The sequence below is a fragment of the Meriones unguiculatus genome, chromosome 6 (assembly GCF_030254825.1).
Source record: "Meriones unguiculatus strain TT.TT164.6M chromosome 6, Bangor_MerUng_6.1, whole genome shotgun sequence".
In the NCBI taxonomy this organism is placed as follows: Eukaryota; Metazoa; Chordata; class Mammalia; order Rodentia; family Muridae; genus Meriones; species Meriones unguiculatus.
In genome coordinates, this window is record NC_083354.1 from 95690871 (window position 1) to 95713591 (window position 22721).

At 40.8% G+C, this 22721-nt stretch overlaps 1 protein-coding gene across 3 annotated transcripts in view; it reads left to right on the top strand.

The window, feature by feature from the left end:
• Dnajc5b (DnaJ heat shock protein family (Hsp40) member C5 beta) overlaps positions 1 to 22721 on the top strand; it is a 77510-nt gene that overhangs the window by 23144 nt on the left and 31645 nt on the right. For 2 of the 3 annotated variants that reach the window (XM_060384602.1, XM_060384603.1), the window contains one exon: positions 13731 to 13857. In XM_060384602.1, the coding sequence (XP_060240585.1) occupies positions 13739 to 13857 (119 nt within the window). In that variant the 5' untranslated portion in view covers positions 13731 to 13738. Of the gene's footprint in view, positions 1 to 4321; positions 4439 to 13730; positions 13858 to 22721 lie in introns of those variants that run through there. The other variant, XM_021652740.2, reaches the window with a different exon arrangement.

Genomic DNA, 22721 nt, shown 5'->3' on the forward strand with positions numbered 1-22721 from the left:
GGAATTGATCAAGGAAATTATCCATTTCATTTAGATTTTCAAATTTTGTGGCATATAGGCTTTTGGCCTAATGATTGTTTGGATTGCTTCAGTGTCTGTTGCTATGTCTCCCTTTTCATATCTCATTTTGTTGATTTGGATAGTGTCTCTCTGCCTTTTAGTTTGGCTAAAGGTTTGTTTATCTTGTTAATTTTCTTAAATAACTAGCTCTTGGTTTCATTGACTCTTTGAATTGTTTTCTTTGTTTCTAATTTATTGATTTCAGCCCTGAGTTTGATTACTTCAAGCCTTCTACTTCTCTTGGGTGTGTCTGCTTCTTCTTCTTTTTTTTTTTTTTCCCTAGGGCTTTCAGGTAAGCCATTAAATTGCTTGTAGGAGATGTTTCGAGTTTCTTTTTGAAGGCACTTAGTGCTATGAACTTTCCTCTTAGCACTGCTTTCATTGTGTACCATAAGTTTGGGTATGTCGTGCTTTCATTTTCATTGAATTCTAGGAAGTCTTTAATTTCTTTCTTTATTTCTTCTTTGACCCAGCTGTCATTGAGTAGGAAGCTGTTCAGTTTTCCATGTGTGAGATGGATCTCCCATGCTCATGGAGGATTAACATAGTAAAAATGGCCATTTTACTAAATCTACAGATTCAGTGCAATTCTTATTACCAACACAATTCTTTACAGACCCTGAAAGAAAAACTCTCAACTTCATACAGAATAACAGGAAATCCAGAATAGCTAAAACAATCCTCTACAATAAAAGATATTCTAGAGGTATCTCCATCCCTGATCTCAAGCTGTACTTTAGAGAAACAGTAATAAAAACTGCATGGTATTGACATAGAATGAGACTGGTGGATCAATGGAATCAAATAGAAGACCCAGAAATAAACCCACACACTTATGGACACCTGATTTTTTGACAAAGATGCCAAAACCATACAATGGAAAAAAGATAGCATCTTCAACAAATGGTGCTGGTCTAACTGGGTATCTACATATAGAAAAATGCAAATAGATCCATATTTATCACCCTGCACAAAAATAAGTCCAAGTGGATCAAAGACTTCAACATAAACCCAGACACACTAAACCTGTTAGAAGAAAAAGAGGGAAAGAACCTTGACCTCCCTAGCATAGGAGACAACTTCCTGAACAGAACACCAACAGCACAGGCTCTAAGATCAACAATCAATAAATGGGACCTCATGAAACTGAAAAGCTTCTATAAAGCAAAGGACACTGTCAACAAAACAAAATGTCAGCCTACAGACTAGGAAAGAGTCTTCACCAACCCTATATCTGACAGAGGGCTAATATCCAGAACATATAAAGAATTCACGAAGTTAAACACTAACAAACCAAGGAATCCAACTAAAAAATGGGGTACAGAGCTAAACAGAATTCTCAACAAAGGAATATCAAATGGCAGAGAAACACTTAAATAAATGCTCAACATCCTTAGTAATCAGGGAGATGCAAATCAAAATGACCCTGAGATTTCACCTTACATTCAACAGAATGGCTAAGATAAAAAACTCAAGTGACAACACATGCCAGAGGGGACGTGGAGAAAGGGGAACCCTCCTCCATTGCTGGTGGGAATGTAAACTTGTACAACCACTTTGGAAATCAATCTGGCACTTTCTCAGACAATTAGGAATAGTGCTACCTCAAGACCCAACTATACCACTCCTGAGCATATATCCAAAAGTTGCTAAACCATACAACAAGGACATTTGCTCAACTATGTTCATAGCAGCTTTATTTGTAATAGCCAGAGTCTGGAAACAACCTAGATGCGCCTCAACGGAAGAATGGATACAGAAAGTGTGGTACACTAAGCAATTAAAAACAAGGAAATCATGAAATTTGCAGACAAATGGTGGGATTTAGAAAAGATCATACTGAGTAAGGTATCCCAGAAATAGAAACACATGGTTTATACTCATAAGTGGATTATCATTATCCTTTATTATTAATAAAGGATAGACATACTAAAATCTGTATACCTAAAGAAGCTAAGCAAGAAGTAAGACCCTGGGTGAGATGCTCAATCCTCATTCAGAAGGGCAAATGGGATAGACATTGCAAGAGAGAGAAAACAGGGAACAGGAGCCTACCACAGAAGGCCTCTGAAAGACTCTACCCAGCTGAGACTCATAATCAAACTTTGGGCAGAGTTCGGGGAATCTTATGAAAAAAGGGGGAGATAGTAAGACCTGGAGCACCACAAGGAGAGCAACAGAACCAAAAAATCGGGACACAGGGGTCTTTTCTGAGACTGATACTCCAACCAAGGACCATTTATGAAGAAGATAACCTAGAACCTCTGTACAGATGTAGCCCATGGCAGCTCAGTGTCCAAGTGAGTTCCCTCGTAATGGGAACAGGGACCTTCTTTGACATGAGTTCAGTGGCTGGCTCTTTGACCACCTCTCTGTGAGGGGGGAGCAACCTTACCAGGCCACAGAGGAAAACAATGCAGCCAGTCCTGATGAGACCTGATAGGTTGTGGTCAGATGGAAAGGGATGAGGATCTCCCCTATCAGTGGACTAGGGGAGGGTCATGGGAGGAGATGAGGGAGGGAGGGCAGGATTGGGAGAGGATTAGGGAGGGGACTACAGCTGAGATACAAAGTGAATAAATTGCAATAAAAAAGAAATGTGAATTATTCACAGCACAATACCTTTAGTTTAGTGCCTCTTACATGAGTTGTTTATGTGCCATCCATCAGTTCTATTAGGAAACTTATAGTTTCTATAGGGAAACTATTCCTTCTAGTAAGTCTCACCAGGCTCTGGCTGTGTACTTTGGTAATGTGTCTTCAACCCTCGGTGTATAGGTGCATGATGGTATCTTATGTATACTCATACATAAGTAAGCACCAGGGCCTTTCAGTATTCTCATCTACCTGTGTGGCATATACCTGCAACTTCTTCATGTGTTTTTTTTTTCTTTCTTTCTTTCTTCATCTGTTTGGTTGTTTTGTTCAGGGAAGTGCTGTCAGACCTGTTTGCTGCGTTAGATGACCTTGCAGCATCTATCCAACAATCTCACTTTTCCATGAATGACTTATGATTTCTGTCTCTTCTGGAAGTTGGTAACTCTGAGACCCACAAAAGTGCTCTTGTTTTTCTCCTTTTAAATCAGCATTTTTCTAGCATTCAGTCCTATGACTGGTATGAAGGAACAGGTAAAAAAGAACACGTGATTTCTGTTTTATTCTATTATTTTTGTTGTTGTTGTTGTTTTATAAAGTACTTCTTTGCTCAAACATAGCTACAATTCCTCTTCACCCAAGAGTTTTACAATACACTTTTAATTATGTAATTAATTATGTAATTATGTAATACTAAAATGTTAGTGACTTAAGAATAACAAGTGTGGAAATAATGAATTTTACTGAAATGCTTACTATTAAGTTGAGTTTGGAACACATACTGTAATTTTTTTTAAGATATACATAACTTGTTAATATAGCAACTATTTTCATTTCTTTAAAGGACATTGTCCTTAGGTTGAAGTGATGCCTGAATTTTAGGATTTAGCTCTTAAATCTTTTTAGAATTGTGCTCTCGTTCCCATTTCTCTGTGTAATGAGTTGCTTCCTAAACTGATGGGATGAGGGAGGACTAGTGAGATTTTTGCTCCTTGGTATCTAAAATACAAACGCCCCCTAGAGGCAGAAAGTGTTCTGCAATGAGCGCACAGAATGGCTTCAGTCTATTGTGCTAGGGAGAAGACTCCACCTTTAAAGCTCAGGAGCACTACAGGCTCCACCTGAGACTGTCATCAGTACGCTGTTCCTCCCACATGACTTTCTTGTGTGAGCGGTTGGGACTGTTTAGACTAGAGATTAAACGGCTGTTAAATGGGTGCTTCTTGACCAAAGTCTCTATGACGCTATGGAGAGAATTGTATCAATACGGTAAGCCATCAAAATGCCTCTTTATTATCCCCCAGTAACTTGAACTGACCCTTAGACCAAACCTTAGACCGTAAAGACAAGGAAATCTGAAAGAGGCCACTCAGCAGGTGAAGAAAACAGAAACACCGTGATGGAAGCACGGGGCCGTTCCACGGTTGAGCTGTCTGAGCCACGCTCCGGTTAACGAAGGGTGGCTGCTGCGTAGGTTCGGTGTCATGACGCTCTGTAATAGCAGACTCTATGGTCATGTATGTTTTATTCGGCCTTTGTTATGTTTTCCAGAGGGATGACCAATTGGCTGATAAAGTAACAAATGAAGAGTAACCCGACCCCACTGACCTGTGCAACCCGCCGGAAGGATGGAAAAGAGGGGCCCTTAGCCTTGCCGCGGCCGGTCGGGTATGGAGTAGAGCTCCTTCCCTCATTGCCTGTCTTCTGCCTCTGCACATCTGTTTCCAGACGTAGTGAAAACAGCAAGTTCTTCTCATCGGAGGACAGAACTGGATAGGAACAGGTACTGTGGGATGCTGAATTGCCTGAATTGCCCCATCTTCAGGTTGGGATTTGTGTAAATACTAATTCAATTTAGAGGCATGTATGTCCAAGTAGCAAATAGATGATTGTGCTAGGGATGGTGATTGTTTTTAAAACATGTTGTGTTTTGAAACACATCATGTGAGGTTTTGGCTCTACTAAATTGAATTCAAATGAAGAAATAGAAGTCACAACAAAATGGCAAGGCCTGTTGGTTTTCCCAGTTACAGCCACTGTAGGGGGGAGGGGCTGTTTATCTGTGTTTAACAAGCTAATCTCCCAGCCCACACTAATTTCTTCAGTTATGAAAGAACTCTGCTAAGAAATGCATAGTTTATTTTATTTTTTTATTTTTTTCCATAATTCACATACTACTCATAGGTGAAGCTTCCGCTTTGAGGAGAAAATCTCACTTTAACATGGAAAAAGAATACTCTTCGATCCCTGGAATTAGAGCTTTGAGAATACTAGTTTTATTGTGACACAATGCCCATCTCCAGTACTGTGCTGAACCTTCTTTCAGTTTTAACTATGACCCAGAAGCAGGTGAGCAGCCTGCAGTTTGGTGACAGTGGTCACTGCTTTGAAGATATCATGATGCTACTAGAATTATAATGTAGCCAGAAAGTAATTTTCAGTTCAGAAGATTAACTATAATACATTGGATGATCAAATGTCAGTTACTTGATGACTTTGCAAGGCAACATTTCTCACATTGGATGGCTTATAGCTAAAGGATTATGAATAAATTGTAAGGGTGTGTATTTTGCATTGGAAAATTAGAATTTAAAAGTATTAAAAACCAATTTATGAAAATCAAAATTACACACAAGATTAACTAATGTTCTGGCCCATTATTTACTTAAGATTGTTTCAGAAGGGGCTTTTCAGGCAATTTTGGCTACTGTTATCTAGTTGGTATCCCCTGGAACACAGTATCTTCATGTTCATATAAGGGTTTCTATGTATTACTCTATCTGAGATGAAGTGACATCTGAATCAATAATGCATGAAGAGTCTGGTTTTGAGCCCAGCAAGGAGATGAAGCTGATGTTGTCTCTGCTTAAGCATGTAAGTGCGCCTTTCAGTCTGCAGAACCAGCCAACTAATAACAGAATATTCAATATAGTGCAAATTCCTCAGGGCATTTCTGAGTATCTTAATTGAGAGACATATTATATGTCTCTTTTGGACATAAGGCAAGAAGGCCTAAAATACAACAAACTCCTCACCACCCATTGTGAATATCAATCAACGTATACCATAAGGCAATAGTCTACTGGATTTGATATAGCAAGAATAAATTATATTGCTAGTCCGGGGAGGACTTGTAGGCTGGCCTTCCTTGCTGCTCACTTTCTGCTTTCTGAGAATGGCCGAATTGTGACCAGCCAGTTTGCTGCTCCTGCCAGCATGCTTTCCCTGCCTGTTGCCATGGCTTCCTAGCCACGAGAGACTGTGTCCCTCTGAAACTGTAAGACAAAATGAATTTGTCCCCCCTTAAGTTGCTTTTGTCAGGGTATTTTATAACAGTAACAAAAAGTAAAACAAAGGCAATGACACTTTTTAAAAACAGCACAAAAGGGAATCTGGTTCTGTCAGTTTTATTATTCAGTTTATCTGCAGTTTCCATCTGGTCTTCAAAGCCCAGGAGACATTTATCTCTTTAAGATAAATTTAAGACAAGGTAGTTCTTCCCAGATCCATCATGCTCCCAGTCTGAATTTCTACAGTCTCCCTCTCTGACATTCTTCAGTGCTAATATCAAAATCAAGTGATATGACTCATGCACAGAAGTCCTTCTGACACACAGAAGATATTCTCTAAATGCTAGTTTCCTGTTCTCCATCCTCTTCTCCCCTGGTTACCTCAAACCAGGGCTGCAAACTTTAAGAAGCACAGAGAACAGTCATGAGGGGAGACTTGTGAGTCACTGAGCACCACAAACACATTGTTCCTGAACCTTCAAGCTGTGAACCTTCAAGGTAAACGTGGCCTCACTGTTTTGTGACTTCTGGGCAGTCTCATCTATACAACCATAAGGCCCCCATCATCATCTCCTGCAAATTCTTCCTGAAGGAGGGGTATGAAGATCCACTCTTCACTCTCATCATCTCCACTAGCATTATCACACCTCATCTAGTTTCTATTTATACTTGGTGTTTTCCTTATTCATACCTAAATTATGTACAACTTGATGCTCCTCCCACCCTCATCCTTCCTGCCTTTTCAGGTGTTACATCTTGTTGGCTTCCAATGCTCTCAAGTATTTCCAAGCATCCCCAGGGATATGACAAATGCCTTCAGAAGTAATATTGGTTCATCTAAGCCCTGTCCTTCTCTGACCAGGCCCAGGGGTGGTGGCAGCAATGCTACCTAACTGTTCTGCCTCTGTTTCCCCTGGAGTGAAACTCATGCCTATGTCTGCCTGCTGCTGTTTCTAACCCTGTGGTGTGGTCTTAACGTTCCAGACCTTTGTCCTCTTTAAATCCTTAACAAATGCATGGGAAACATCTCTTCCATTTCTAACTTCTCTCTCCATAGGAGCTCAGAAATACTTGGGTTAGGTAGGGGACCAGTGTCTAGATTCCATTCTCTCTGAGCTAGGTCCCATTTTGAAGTCGATTCTTAATACATTTTAGCCTCCAAACCCAAAAGTCCTCTTCATGATGGCTTATCCAAATAGATCATCAAGAGAGTCTTTAGGTCTGGGGAGATGGTTCATCAGTTAAAGCACTTGTGTCCAAGCATATGAATTTCCAGAACCCATTTAATGCCAGGTAATTCCAGGGCTCAGAGAGTGGAGATGTCTCTCCTGAGCAGAATGGTTAGGGAGATTAGCTGTGTGGATGATCTCTGGGTTCCACTGAGAAACCTCCTTCCATGAGGAGAGAAGAGAGTGACCAAAAAGACTCTATAGAAAGAGGGTATTAGAGCTCAGGCTTCGCCTTCACTGTGACGGTGTCCTGTAAATGCCCACTGATGTTTACTTGTTCTTGAGTCAAGGACCAGATGTTCTGTCTTGTAATGCTCAGTCTCAAACAGCACATGTCCGAAGCAGAACCACTCCTCTAGAGACTGAACAGGTTGTATTTATGTATTTAAAAATATGTGTATATACATATTTGAATGTAACAATAATTAATGAAAAGGGGGCCATTGTTTGAAAGAGAACAATGAGAAGTATGGAGAGGTTTTGGAGGGAAGAAAGGGAAGGAGGAAATACTATAATTATATTATAATCTTAAAAATATAAAATACTTGTTTAAAAAAGCTAGCTAAGTGTGAGATATGGAGTAAGCCAGTAAGCAGCATTCTCCATGGTTTCTGCTCCAAATTCCTGTGTGAGCTGCTGCCCTGACTCCTCCAATGATGGACAGTGACCTGGAACCATAAACCAAATACACACTTTCCTCCCTTTAGTTGCTTTTGGTCATAGTGTTTTATCACAACAGAACAAACTAGGACACATACCATCCCTCTCGTCTTGAAACAGATGACAAAAAATGCAGACATTTGTTTCTCCCTCAAATTAAAACCGCGTTGAATGCTGACTGTAGAGAAATGTTAATAAAGATGACTGGGCTGGGAAGACGGCTTAGTCAGTACCATGATTCCCTCACAGGGGTGAGGACCTAAGTTCCCAGCACCCACAGGCAAATCCAGGTGTGGCAGCAAACACTCTTAGTCCTAATGTAGGGGAGGCAGAGACAAGTGGATCCTGGGGTTAGCAGGCAAGCCAGATCAAGCTAGATCAGTGAGCTCCAGGTCAAGGAAAGGCCCTGTCTGATAACAGACAAATGGCTTCTTAAAAACAAAACCTGAGTCAGACTTCTGACCTCCCCAAGCACATGGTATATGTGCACTCAAGGATGGACATGTGCGCCCATACATTCACATACATCATACATAAACACACACACACACACACACACACACACACATGATCTGCTATACTTTGAGTTTTCCTTAGTTCTCTTGAATAGTTCAACACAGGCTTCCTTTACCCACACTAATCAGTTTCTCTTATCTATTCCAGTAATATCTACACAACAACCTGGATGTACTTGCTTCAAATATTTTAGTATATCACCTATTTTTTCCCAAAATTATTCTTTACCAAAAATCTGGTGAGTGCCTTCAACTTAAAGAACAGAGATTTAAAAAAAAAAAAATCTACCATAAACTAACCTGGCTGGGAGGAGATTCTCAGAAATTCCCATAGGTGTTTGCCAGTGTAAGGTACTTAGGAGTTGTGCTGGTTTGAATGAAAATGACCCCTGTTAGCTCATAAGAAGTGTCACTATTAGGTGGTGCCTTGTTGGAGGACACATGTCACTGGGGTGGGGTGGGGTGGGGTGGGGTGGGCTTTGGGATTTCAGAAGCCTATGAAAGCTGGGCCAGTGGCTCTCTCTCTGTCTGCCGCCTGCTGATCAAGAACTCTCAGCCACCTCTCCAGAACCATGCTTGCCTGCATGCCACCATGCTTCCTGCTATGACCATAAAGGACTAAACCCCTGAACTGTAAGCTAGCCCCAATTAAATATTTTTTTTTTATATAAAAGATCTGAGCCCAGGGGTTCCTGTAGAGACTAATGTACCAACTGAGGACCGTGCATGGAGAGGACCTAGACCCCCTGCTCAGATGTGGCCTATTGGTTAGTCTCACGTGGATCAGATTAGTCTCCACGTGGATCTCTGAGTGAGGAGCAGGGGCTGCCTCTATCACCAACTCAGTTGACTGCTCTCGGATCACTTGTTGCTGGTGAGGCGGCCTTGCCAGGCCACGGAGGAAGAGGATCCCGGCAGTCCTGATGAGACTTGATAAGCTATGGACAGATGGAATAGTGGAGAACTCCCCCTTTCAGTGGACTAGGGGAAGGGAATGAGGGGAAGAGAGAGGGAGGGTGGAACTGGGGGAGTTGAGGAAGAAGGGGCCTTCAATCGGGATATATAATGGCTACATTGTGAAAAAAAAATTTTTTTAAGTGGCTGTGGTTATGGTGTCTCCTCACAGCAATAACAGGAGTCTTAGTTGACAGTGACCAACCAAAACCTAACTAAAACATGTTCAGAAGAAGGTGGGGGAGTATGTAAATGAGTGAACTGGTATCTATTGGTTCAATCTAGAAAAAGGTTGAATGGCCCTGTCTGGTAAGGACCCAAAGTGTAATCATTAATAGGCCTAGATGACCCTTAATTCCAGACTCTATGATCTGGATTACTATGTTTATGCATTAACCAATTATTTAACTTGGCAAAATGCTATATATTTATTATGTACATGATGTTTTGAATTGTGTGTACATTGCAGAATATCTAAATCAAGGCAATTAACATACGTATTGCCTCATGCTTATCGATTCTTTTGTGGTAAGAATGAGCCTAAATTCTACCCTGGGCCTTATTTCCTATAGGTACCGAGCTATAGGTTAGGTCTTCTAAACACCTTCTTCCTGTCTTACTGAAACCTTATATCCTTTGAACAAAATCTCTCCAGCTTCTCTCTTCCAGGTCCTTGTAACACGCATTCTACTCTTTAATACTTTGGGTTCACGTTTTGGGGCATTCATTTCTTAATACTACATATAAACGAGGTCATATGTTTTTTGCTTTTCTGACTGGTTTCATCTGTTTAACATAATGGCTTCCAGGTTCACCTGTAACTTCACAAATGGCGATTTTTCCGTCTTTTCAAAGCACAGAAGCACTACTCCATTGTGGGTGTGCGCACCACAGGTCACACTGCAGCGTGTGTGTGTAAACTGATTTTATAGATCTTCGTGCTGTGGGCCGTGCTGCAGTAAGCTGAGAATGCGGACCTCTTCTCAACCCATGAAATCAACACACCCATTTCATTTCCTCTTGACATACACCCAGAAGTGGTATTTGCTGATGCTCCATTGTGTTAGCAGTGACTTTCAGAATCCTGCTACCCAACAAGATCTTGGGTCCCAGACAAACCAACAGCGGGAAGGTTATCTAGGTCAAACAGAAATTCCTATTCTCCAAGCCTCTTGATTCACAGCAGGTACATAGAGAAGCTGACTAGTTAGAAGCATCTGAAGCCAGAATAATACGTGTGGTATTATACCAGAGGAGGTCCCAGGGAGGTCCCTAGGCCATCATTACTGTGGCAGTTCCCCCTTCTATTGTGAATGCCAGCAGGGCTGTGATGCCGCAAACAGAACAAAATGGAGGATTGGAATAATAACTGAGCCGCAGGAAGAGAAGAGAGGAAGAACAGTCTTTCACCAAGTGCAGTGGCTGCCATGGGGCATGTATAGTTTTGGGGCTGTGGTGGAAACTCAGGATTTATTCTCCTGCTTTTCTTGTGTGGGGCTCTGTAAATTATGTCCCTCTGGCATTCAGGGGCTCCACTTCATGAGAGAAGGAAATGTACCAGGTTACATGACAAGCTTTTGACCCTGTGTAGTCTCACTCTTGGGTAGGCTGCTTTTCACCTCAGGGCCTTTGGAAAAGTAGGATTTTTGCAGAATCATGTTACTCTTCCTCTCTGAGAAACATTTTGAAATTAGATTGTTGTTGTTTTTATTGAATCCCTTGGGACCACCAGCTGTCACTATACGCTGGTGAAGTCTAGGATCACTGTGACTAGTTGACCAACAATTTGTAGCCCTTGCCTTTGTCTGAGGTGGTTCAGGGATGGTTCTCCTCCTTGTTGGAGGAGAACTGGGAGTTCTGCTTCAACTGTGCCTGCTGCCACTGCCACATATCATATCATATTGCTCTTTGATGCCTGCGTCATCCTTGCACTGCTTCAATGACTTGGCTTGACTGGGGCAGCAAGAAAATCAAGAAAAGACAGAAACACATACCCAGAAAATCTGGGATCAGGTGTCCTGCACTTTGTGATGGAGAAACCAAAGTGCCCCAGAAGCTTAGCAGTTTTCATACATTTGAAAAGAAAATATAAAAAGTGTAAGTATATTTGCACCAAACAGTGGGGCTCCCAGTTTTGAGAAATACTAAGAGGCACAGAAGAACAGCTGGGTTCTGATACAATAACAAGTGGTAACTTCAACACTTTACTCTCACCAATAGGTACATCATCCGACCAAAATCCACAAAGGAACTCTGGAGTTCATCTGCAACATGGATTAACTCAAGAAACATTTACACAGTGTGCCATCTAACAGCTGTAGGATGACTTTTTCTCAGGAGCCCATAAAACTTCTTCCAAATTAGAATTGAAGTGATCTCATGTATCAGATCATAATGGAATAAAACTAGAGAACAATAACAAGAGAAATCACAGATAACTATACAAGTTCTTAGAGGTTGTACAACATATTCTTGAATGGCCAATGGGTCACTTAAAAAAATATCCATCAGCCGGGCGTGGTGGCACACACCTGTAATCCCAGCATTCAGCAGAGGCAGGCAGATCTCTGTTAGTTCAAGGCCAACCTGGTCTACAAAGTGAGTCCAGGACAGCCAAGGCTACACAGAGAAACCTGTCTCAAAACAACAACAACAAAAAAATCGATTGAGAGATTGTTTTGATTCTCATTTCTTTTGCTACACTTGGGGAATTTCCTGTGATTTCATTAAATTGTCTATGCCTTTAGTTTTTAAAAATATTTTAGCTTCTCCTACACTACGGTCTAGATTCTGCTGGGTAGATGCAAGGAAGGGATAGCCAGCTGGATGTGTACACTGTTTGTTGTATGGTTTATGCTGGTGCTGAGCCTACACTGCTGTCAGGTGTTCATGTTAGTTCATGTCTTTCCTTCCTTGTGTGCTTAGAGATTCTGCTAGCCACGTTAGCTGTGCATGTTAACCTGGCCAGGTTCCCACAACTTCCCAAACATGCCTCAGTTTGTACTCTCTTGTGTGGCTCATAATCTAAACAGAATGTCCCCTAAGTGTACTGGTGGTGGAGAAAGCAAACACAGCACTGAGACCTATACAGATGGCCCTGTCTCCATACCTTCAAAACCTGCAGCTAAGTGCTAAGTCCCAGGTAGAGAGAGGCATTTGCAGATGTCTGGCAGTCCCCTGGGGTTTGAGAGTTCTCGGTTTGTACACCAGTGAACCTCATGACAAACAGGTTGGTCTACCTCTAGGGGCTGACCTATGACTTCAGGCTTGTGCTTATCAAACTCCAAAGTTCTCAGATGATGAGGCTGGCTCCTAGACAGTGTTGATGCCACAGTATCCCCTTGTATACCTCCCCACCTGGCCTGCTTCTCAGGGTTTGGCCTTTCTGCTTTCTGCAACTGCCTCCTTGATCTGTCTTTGTTGGGGCTGTATGGTTGACTTTAGACTGTCCCACTTACGATTATCCCTGTTTTCAGACCCTCAGGGTAGCTCAATTATTAGGACCCTTCAGGACTGTGCCTAACCATAGAGCTCTGAGACAAGGGAGGCATGTGAAATACAACTCCTCTCCACTGCTGACTTGGCCCGCTGGAGGAGTCTCACAGAAACCTTTAACTGTCTGGATTTTGTAAGAACTGTGGGCGTGGCTGTGGGTAGGGCTGTCAACCTCTTTTCATTAGCGCCACCAGGCTTGCCTTTTCAATGAAGTTTCTGCGTCCCCTGCTCCACACTGCAGAGCTGCTGTACTGGAGCTGTGTGGGAGAGTGCTTTTTGATGAATCACTCTTCTGCGCCTCATACCTTTCAGCTGTCCTAGCATCACCTCTTTGGAGTCTCTTTATCTCTTTGTTTTAGAATCTAGTATTTTCTTTTTAACATTTATTTCTTTATTTATCTATTTATTTAGTAGTGTTCCTGTGTGCACAAGAACATGTGTATGTGTGCATGTGTGGAGGTCAGAGGACAACTTGTTGGAATGAGTTCTCTCCTTTTACCATGCAAATCCTTTAAGTTAAGCCCAGATCATCAGGCTTGCTGGCAAGTATCTCTATCTATTAATCCTTCTCATCAGTCAGTTGAAATGGAATACCATAGATGATTCTTTCCATGGCTAGCTAAATTTAGAAAATATACAAAAGAAGACACACAAATTTTACACAAACAAAACACTTATATTTCTAGTCTATGAGAGTAGGTTTTCAACACTTCTGAAATAACTTTTAAAGCTGTGTTCCATTGATGTGGCTTCCCATGATCTTTGACTGGAGACCATTTTCTTCTCCTCATATTTTACCTAGCACACAAAGGCACTTCTGATTGTCTTTTTACCAAGTGTTAAAAAAATACACTTTCTTCCCTTTCAGGGGGCAGGATCCAATCACAGTGCATAATCTTCATGGCTCTTTTTTTTCCTTTTTGGCTTTGCAGATTGAGAAATGGCGTGTAACATACCTAACCAAAGACAGCGTACTATGTCAACCTCAGGAGAAACTCTATATGAAATACTGGGTCTGCATAAGGGAGCATCATGTGAAGAAATTAAGAAAACCTACAGGTACAATGGAAGTTCAGGGGGGACAATTCATGCACTACTCTTGGTGGTTTCTGGGGACCAGCAAGTGGTACCACATTAAAGACATAAGCTTCTTGCCAAGACCGGGTGATCTGAAGTTTGGGCCCATGGATATTGTGTATCAATAGTTTGGCATAGATAAGCATAGCAGTGATTTTTGAAAGAATTACTGTGCAATGCCCACCCTAATAAAGGAAATTTCATACTCTAGACTGGGAGGAGGGATTCATCAAGGCCGAAGAGGGAAGGAAACCCAAGCAGATCAGTAGCTGACCTTTAACCCATGTGACATGCTATCACTAGATCTGGTAGAAAGGTTTGTCACCAATGTTATACTCTTAACTACACTGTTGAGGCTTTGTTCTTTTTATAGCTGACTTGCTTCTAATAGTTACTGTAGGTAAAAAATGAAATATTTTACTTAAAACTTAAAATGTATAAAATACTTTGCCAATTTTAAACAATTAAAAATGAAGATAATATTCATCTTTAATTTTACCTTACAATAATTCTCCCAGAGAGATTGTTTCTTTTTTTTTTTATTTCCGTGTCCTGATCCCTCATTCCCTCCCAGTCCCTCCTTCCCTCATCTCCACCATACCCCTTTCCAAGTCCACTGATGGGGGGGACCTCCTCCCCATTCATCTGATCCTGTTTTATCAGGTATCTTCAGGACTGGCTGCAAAGCCCTCCTCTGTGGCCTAACAGAACTGCTCCTTCCTTGTGGGGTGGGGAGGTCAAAGAGCCAGCCATTGAGTTCCTGTTAGAAATAGTCCTTGTTCCCTCACTTTGGGAAACCAATTGGTTACTGAGCTACCACAGGCTACGTCTGAGCAGAGGTTCTAGGTTATATTCATACATGGTCCTTGGTTGAATGTCAGTCTCAGAAAAGACCCTGTGCCCAGATATATTTGGTCCTTGTGGAGCTCCTATCCTTTCCCCATCAGACTAACTCCCCTTCTTTCTTATGATTCCCTGTACTCTGCCAAAGGTTTGGTTATGAGTCTTTGCTTTGAAAACACTGCTAGTTAGAGTCTTTCAGATGCGCTCAGTAGACTCCTGTCATACGCTCAATGCACATCCCATCTGTCTTTCTAAAAGAGGATTGATCATCTTACTCCATGTCCGCTCTCTTGATTATCTTTTTTAGGTGTATAGATTTCATTATGTTTATCATATCTTATAGGTCTATATAAGTGAGTATATATAAGTGTATATATATATATATAAGTGAGTGTTTATCTTTCTCCTTCTGGGATATTTCACTCAGAATGATCTTTTCTAGATCCCACCATTTGCCTGCAATTTTCATGATTTCCTCCTTTTTGATTGCTGAGTAGTATTCCATTGTGTAAAAATGCCACAATTTCTGTACCCATTTCTCCATTGATGGACATCTGGGTTGTTTCCAGGTTCTGGCTATTACAAATAAAGCTGCTATAAACATGGTTGAGCAAGTATCCCTTTTGTGTACTTGAGCAAACTTTGGGTATATACCTAGCAGTGGTATAGCTGGGTCTTGAGGAAGCACTATTCCTAATTGTCTTAGAAAGCACCAGATAGCTTTCCAGAGTGGTTGTACCAGTTTACATTCCCACCAGCAGTGGAGGAGGGTTCCCTTTTCTCCACAACCTCTCCAGCATGTGTTGTCACTTGAGGAGATTGTTTCTTTCATTCTTTCCTGTGTAGATAAGATACTGAAAGGTTAAATTGAATTTGTCTTCAGTTTTCACCCATTTTTCTTTCTCCTATCTCCTGCAGTGAAAACATCTTGATGTTATTAAATATCCTGTTTTCATGCTTGCAGCCTATGGTTATACTCAACTTACCTAGTCATTTTACAAGCTATTTAACATGGAAGCTATTTTAGTTTCTCTCTGTGCATAGCATCCTGTACATAAATCACAGTATCTATTTCCAATTGTTTCCTAAAAGAAGAATAAAGTTGTACTTTCATAAGACAAAATGAATCAGAACATGATAATTTTAATTAGTATCTTTTTAGTTCTGTCTTGAACTTTTTTAACTTTAAATTTTTTTAAATGTATGGAATCATAAAAATTTGAAATAGACAAATTGTTAGTAACTTCTGTTACATCTTTGTCATACTTATTATGGCTAAAAAGCCTCTCTCAGTAACAATACTATAAAACTATTAGCTCCTTTCTTCTCTTAATACATTTATGATTTTGCTTTGACATTGCATCTTTGATCCTTTCAGTGTTTATTTTGGTATAAGGGATGAGGCAGGATTCCGGAGTCGGTTTCATCAAATCACTAGCCCACTAATATTTATTGACTTCTTCAGTTTTACCAATAATGAGGTCTTTGGCCTTGAACTTCACCATGTGATAAACTATGGGATCTGACGTGGTCTCAAGAAACTTATTCAAGAGACAATCCTGCAGATTGCCATTTAAACCCGGCCTTTTTAAATGGTGGAGGCGGATTAGCATCAATATATATCTTGTAATTCATGTCTCACCGGAAGAGGCGTAAGGGGAGTGCTGGGGACAGGGGCGTCTATACTCTTCGCTTTGGCACCACAGTTTCAGAACTAGGCCTCAGAGTTAGTTACCCAGACCACAACTGATGCATGACCTACTTGGACCACTTCCTTTAAGGCTCCAGACTACTGTTGTGAGGACCTTGGATATGGAATCCAAGAGCAATTAAATGCATTTTAGGCTTAGTAACTACAAAAATGTCCTCCAAAATGAGGAGTAAAAAAGCTGTATCAAACTTCCTTGCCATTCTTAAAGCTCAATTTACAAAAAGACTTTTAATTGCCTTTATTAATTTTGGAAGCTGAGATTTCAGGTCATATCCTAATTAAGGCATTAATTATGCCGAGCTGCTTGCAAGTTTAATAATCACAACATAAAATCTTTTCATGTAATCAGTGTCTTGCCATTAATTTTGTTTTAATGTCATACAAATATTATTTTTCAGCTGATTAGGATACTAGCATGCTGCCCAGAGCATCTACTTCAATCTAAATTAGGCATTTGAATTCTGGAAGCTTTTCAAAATGCAGGAGCAGGCTGCAAATCCACTGAGAATATTATTCCTATATTCAGAGATCTGCATTGAAAGAGTGACAACATAGTGAGGTTAAAGCCAGTAAGATGTAATAAAATACCAACTGTTGATCCATAGCTGTTTGACATGTTAGGATTTTTGATTGTTCTCTTAAAAAAACGATCGAGTTGGAAAGTTTCTTCTTTTATCTTTATGCTAACTTTTGAATAGATATTAAATATGTTCATTTTGTTAAAATGAAACATACACATTCCAGGTCATCTCCTTAGGGGAAATAATATTATTAATTCCTTGCCTACCTTTGTAAAGAAAGCTCATGCCTATATGAGCACATAGAACTTCCAGACCGAGCAAGATAGAATAGTGCTTCTTGATACACTTGGTTGAAATTTTTGAGAATGATAGAGAAGCAACTAAAGAGAACTCTGATAGCCAGAAGATAGGTTGAACAGGCTAATGACCCCAAGACCAAAAGAAGAAGAGCCACAGAGCATCTTATGACTCTTCCACTCATTACCCATCTGAAAATAAACCAAAACAGGTGCTTTCTCAATTCTCACCTGTTCTTCCATCAGAATACATCCAGGTTACCTTAATCTTTCCCCATCTTAACAACACATCACCCAATAACCCTAGACAATCTCTGCAGAGTTTGTCAATTAGCACTCTTGTTATCAATAAGGACAGGGGAAGCATTTTCAAGTTCTGTAGCCTGAGACTCTCCTCTTACACTCGGGCTCCATCTGACAGAGGAGTCTGGAAAGAGAGTCATATGGTAAGAGGGCTTCTACAGTAGCCATATACTCCTGGAAGTGCACGTCTGTTGGAGGAAGTCGGAGATTTCCTTCTTGCACCTAAAAGCACTCAGCCAATCGGAACTCCTTCTCAGATTCCCAGGTGCTATAAAGAATGCTGGAAGTCACATAGGAGGGTAGGGAATTGGCTCAGCAGTTAAGAGCACTGCCTGATCTTTCAGAAGACCCAAGTTTGATTTCCAACATCCACATGGGAGCTCACAACTGGCTGTAACTCTAGTTCCAGGGGCTCCAATGCCCTCTTCAGGCCTCAGTGCCCACACCAGTCATACATCTGGTACACAGACATACATGCATGCAAAACACCTATACACATAAAATAAAAATTAAAAATATTTAAATGTAGAAGAAGAAAAGCTTATAGGAGACAAACTAGTAAATCTAAATAGCACCATAAAGGCATTAAAAGTCAGATTCTCATTGGAATCACCTGCAAAAGTAAACTGAGACCTGCATGCTAAACCTAAGCAGGTGACTATTTGTTATAATAAAAAATAAATAAAACCCAAATTCTCCCAAAGTTACAGTCAAAATATTCACACATGACTAAAATCACCCATCATAACAAGAACTAAGAAAGTCACAGCATGAAAGAGAAAGGTTGACGCCCACACTGACAGGAGACAGATGCCAGAACTGTCTGCCGAGTACTCAAGTTAAAACCATAAAGGGTGGAGGAGAGAACTCAACAATAATCCACAAATTATTATGAAGCAAACAAAACTGTAATTAAAATAACTGGAAGAAAATCCCGTAGCAAAAGAATCAAATAGATACACAGCTGAGAAGTAACAGAAACCATGCTACCAGGCTGAGCTCAGTAAAAGTGGAATAACTCTGAACAGAATCACTGGAGAAGAGGACGGATCAGCAAAATTTACCCCTATGAACAACGGAGAGAAAAATTGAAAACAACCCAATTTTAGGGACTATGGCTCAGTAACAGAAGATTACTGTGCAGCATTAGAGTCTTAGGTGGAAAGAAGAGAAAGAATGGACAGAAGGAGTATTTGGAGAACTAATGGCTGAAATCTCCTCAAATTTGGCTATAAGAACACAAGTGAATCCAAGTAGGCTAACAAAAGAAATCTAACCCAAGCACAGAGTCCTTAAACTTTAAAAAAGCTAAAACCAAGAAAAAAAACACCACACTATCTGCTGGGAAACAGCAACCTGAGTGACAGGCCTGAAGCAATGGAATCATGGGAGGAAGCAGGTACATCATTTTCAAGTGCTGGAGAACTGAAACTATAGTGTCTTGTAAAAAATGTCTTTCAGCTACCAGAGGAAGTTAAGAAATGCTCATACAAAAGACGTTCAGAAGAATTTGTCACTAGTAGATTTACTCTTGGAAAATGGCACTATTTATTTATTTGTGTATAAACACACACACAAATAAAATAAAAGATTTTAAGAAGTTCTTTATAATGTAGGAAATAACAAAATGTATGTCATTATGAAGAAGAAATAACAATGGAGAAAGTTAAAATCTAGGTAAAATAAGACTATCTTCCCCCCCATGAACTACTCCATCAAAAGTTATATCACCACATGACACTTGATGGTCCTGGATGACAGTAAGATTTACACACTTTATAAAATCAGAAGACACTGATACAAATATATCCATAGATCATTTCAAAACTCCCACACAACACTACTAAGAAAACTATGTAATAACACTACAAACAGACCAACAAGTAATCCTTAAAAAATGCTCAGAATAATCCACAGGAAGACAGAAAGTAGAAAATGGGAAAGAAATAGCAAACAGAAACAAAACAAAACAAAGGAAGAAAAATAAGAAAATGACTTAATCCTTAACATAAGACGAATATTGTCAATAGCCAATATATATTTCCTTTCTTAAACAAATTTGAATATACTATCCATCCCACTTCATTTATTACATTTTAGCAATGTAGCTCAGCAATGACCAGCCCCAAAAGGTTCTTATTCTTTTATTTTACTGCCATGATACAGATGTTCCATGACTTCATCACTTTTCTTTTGGCAGTGTGGTTTTAGTGTGATCTGTGCCCCATAGTTTCAATCTTTGAAAAGTTGGTCCTCAGCTAGTGGCAAGGTTTTGGAAGGTTGTAGAACTTTTAGGAAGTGGAGCCAGGTGGAGGGAGTGTGTCACTGGAGGTGGTCCTTGAGTACCTGTAGTCTGGCTCTACTTCCTGTCCAGTCACTGATTCCTGAGTCCAGCTGCAATGTAATCAACCACCTCCTATGCCTGCCGCCATGCTATCCCTACCGGTAAGAAGAGCTGTGAGCCAAAATAAACTCTTGCTCCCTTTCACTGCTGATAGTCAGGTATCTATTTGCTCACAATAGCAATTAGGTGGTTATCCTACAAGGCTTTCTTTTTAAACAGTAGATAAGCTTCTCATGGAAGGGAACTCCATTGCCTCAAAAAAGTTAGGAAGAGGTGAAAGAAATAAAATAATTGTGGTTTCCATTCTTTTCCCAGTTATTATGTGTTCTGGTCCCATATCCCTGAAACAAAAATCCAAATAATCCAGAAAAACCATTTGCTTATTCAGTTCTGTTGTTTCTGATTAGGGATTTGAACGTATAGCTTCCCACCTGTTAATAAACAGGGACATGTGTGGATAGGAAAAGGAAAAATGCTTTCTAAGAGAGTTAAACAAAGTCGGAAAGGAAAATTTTGGCACCTTTAGTCCTTTATTTCTTTAGAGAATTATCATAAATAGCTGCTTCAAAAACCTTTTCAAAATCCTTTTCCTGCCTGGGGATAAAAGCTATCAGAGAGTCTTGTAAATGTCTTTTCCATTTCATTTCTGAAATTCAACTATGCTTCCTTAAGTAGCTGATCTAGTAGAGTTCCTTACTACCTCAAAAGACAGTGGGGAAAAGGTGACAATAGGAAGGCTTTCATTGGATCAGTCTCTCAGTTACTTACGCTCTTGCCTTGTTGAGATTTTGTAGAAAGAAATGAGACCATATTCTCAAAGTATGTGAAACCCTTTGTGCAAAAGCATAATGGAATAACAGGTACCATTGGGACAGATCGAATATCCTCATCATTCCGCTCAGTCTAAAATTAGCCTGGCACTTGGTTCTGTTGTTCAAAGACCGTTTATCCAGCTCACACAAGGTAAATTTGCAGTCTGCATCTCAAGTGATATATCATAGAATGAAACTCATGTTGTCTCTTCCGGCACCCTCAGTAAGGAATAAACTGTCTTTGACACTGTAGTTTTAGCATTCCAAAGACCTTAGCATCCAAGGTTCATTCAAACCACTGTTCTTACTGGTAGGCAGAGTCATTTCATCCTCACCAGTGTTTGCAGGAGATGAGAAATGCCTTCCTTTTATTCCATTGAGTAGCAGTCCTACCACCTACTTAATGTATTGTTGGAAGGAGGCTGATGCCCCAAATGTCAAAGTCTATGTTCCCCTCCTTTGTTCTAACTTTACGCTAGCATGCTTGCCTTCCTGACTTAGTTTCTCTGAGTCAACAGAGTTCTTAGGAAGTTCCAGAATGAAGCTGGTGAAGGGGAGTCAAGGTGGGGCAGGGATGTGGGAAAGCTAGACAACTGGGGATATAATAGGGACTTGAAATGAGGGACTCGGGGATTTTCAACTGACCCTTCAACTAACTCAAGAACTTGAGTTGCAGTTTCTACCACCTAAGTTATTCTCAGGTTCTCTTTTGAGAAAGTCTTTGGGACCAAAGAGACAGATCATTCCTATTCAGTGGTTCCTCCAAGCCAAGTTTCCACCCTGCAGATGCCACCACTTTGCCTGCAGCTTGGTGGGTTTGTTTGTGGTCACTGCTACATCCAACCGGGGCTCTGACCTGCCACTGCAGCTCTCCTGCCACTCAGATGGACACAGCTTCTCTGCATCTGTTCTGAATCTCTCATGCACAACAGAAAGGGCAGGTGCTCTGTAAGAGACACCCCAGTCTTCAAGTCCTCTGGTTACTCCTGGCCCAGGAGTCCCATCTGTTGTTGAGACTTGAGCCACTAATGCCTGGTGGGGGGCCATGACACCGGGAGGTATGGAGACTGATTTCCTCCTCCTATGTTCTGTTGAGCTCCCCGGAGGGCTAGCTTCCATTTTCTATAGGACCTATATGGGTATCCACGGATGAGTTAGAGACTAGTAGCAGGGATGTTCTGTTCAGAATCCCAGTCCTGTCTGACAGGTGAGTCTTTGTTCCTAGGTCAAGATCATCATGCCTTGTTCTTTCCTTTAGACAGATTCTTTTCCAGCAGATTTCAGTCCTCTGCCATACTTAGGCATCAAGGCTGTCCCATTGCTTCTCTATGTACTCATTTGATGGAAATCCTGGTGGTGGCTTAGATTCCCTTCTCAAGGTTGTTGCCACTGACTTTCCAAACGTGCTCTGATGTGTCAAATTTCCAACAGTGAGTGACAAGAAGGTGCACAATAACTCAAAGATGTCATCCACACATAGTTCTACAGCAAGGCTACCTTGAGTAACTTGAATTGGGTAAATTTGCCATCTACTGATGCTCAAAATACATTGTGTGTGTAATTAAAAGTCCCTCTTTTTGTTGACACCGATTAGCATATAAGATTCTTCTCTGAGGCCATTGGATTGTTGCTCGGTTCCAGGTCAGGAGGGCTGATGGAGCACTTAGAGATCCCAGTTGGGTCTACAGAGTCCCCGACAAGTGCAATACTTTTGCTCATTATTCAGTGAGTGCTCACTGAGCACCACCTATGTTCTGGACAGTCGTCTAGGTTCTGAGAGAATGGCAGTAAACCAGGTGAATCAAATGCTTGGCTTATGCACCTGTACTCTGGGAACGCTTAAAGTAAACAAGTGAGACATGCAGTCAAACTGGTGTTAAGTACTGTGGAGAAAAGCAAGGCATGGCAGGAAGTGGGAGAGTTAGGGGTGAGCCTGTTCTCTTTAAAGTATTTTCCCACTAAATTATTCTAAGTATGAAGCTGTGGTTAGGAGAATCCAGACTCTTTCTCTTAGCC